Source organism: Chondrus crispus, genomic scaffold, assembly GCF_000350225.1.
Source record: "Chondrus crispus Stackhouse genomic scaffold, scaffold_233, whole genome shotgun sequence".
NCBI lineage: Eukaryota > Rhodophyta > Florideophyceae > Gigartinales > Gigartinaceae > Chondrus > Chondrus crispus.
In genome coordinates, this window is record NW_005179112.1 from 126,038 (window position 1) to 126,640 (window position 603).

Genomic DNA, 603 nt, shown 5'->3' on the forward strand with positions numbered 1-603 from the left:
AGCACGGAGACCGAGGAACTTGAAGGAACTCTATGCGGTCGTGTGGAGGAGGGCGGGGGTGGGTATGTATAGGTTTTGGATTCAGGGGAGGGGGGGTCGTGAGAGGAGAATTGGTGGGGGCAAGTGTGTGGGGAGCAACAATGAGGGGAAGATTCGAGGCTTGAACGGCGCGCCATGGTGTCGCAATAATGTCTTGGCAGGCGGACGTGTTCCTCAGCGGCGGTAGGGGGCCCGCGGCGAAAATGGGCCTCTGCTACTTGAGGAAGCGGCCGTGGTTGGACGAGGCGCGGCCCTCCCGCAGTCGACAACTTTCGCCAGACGTGTTGACTGTGTGCTTGTCCGTGCCAGCACACACAGAATCTCCGCCGGCCCGGTGGAACACAGCGGTGGAACACCCCGCCGTCCACCCCTAGATATTGTTTCAAGCGGCGCCGAAAACGCCCAATCACCGCGCCACACCGAGACAAGATTTCACCATAATGGGACGTCGCGGCGGGGGGAGCTGAGTCCCATCCGCGCCCATACGCGCTTCTCCGGCACCACTTTCGCTCTTCGGACCACCCTTCCGCCTCCCATTTTTCACCGCCGACGCGTGGAGCCTGC

At 62.2% G+C, this 603-nt stretch overlaps 1 protein-coding gene across 1 annotated transcript in view; it reads right to left on the reverse strand.

Moving 5' to 3' along the window:
- CHC_T00004485001 (hypothetical protein) overlaps nucleotides 1-176 on the reverse strand; it is a 333-nt gene extending 157 nt beyond the window's left edge. The window contains exon 1 of the mRNA XM_005715891.1: nucleotides 1-176. This exon is cut by the window's left edge and continues 157 nt beyond it. Within this exon, the coding sequence (XP_005715948.1) occupies nucleotides 1-176 (176 nt within the window).
- Nucleotides 177-603: the final 427 nt, after the last annotated feature.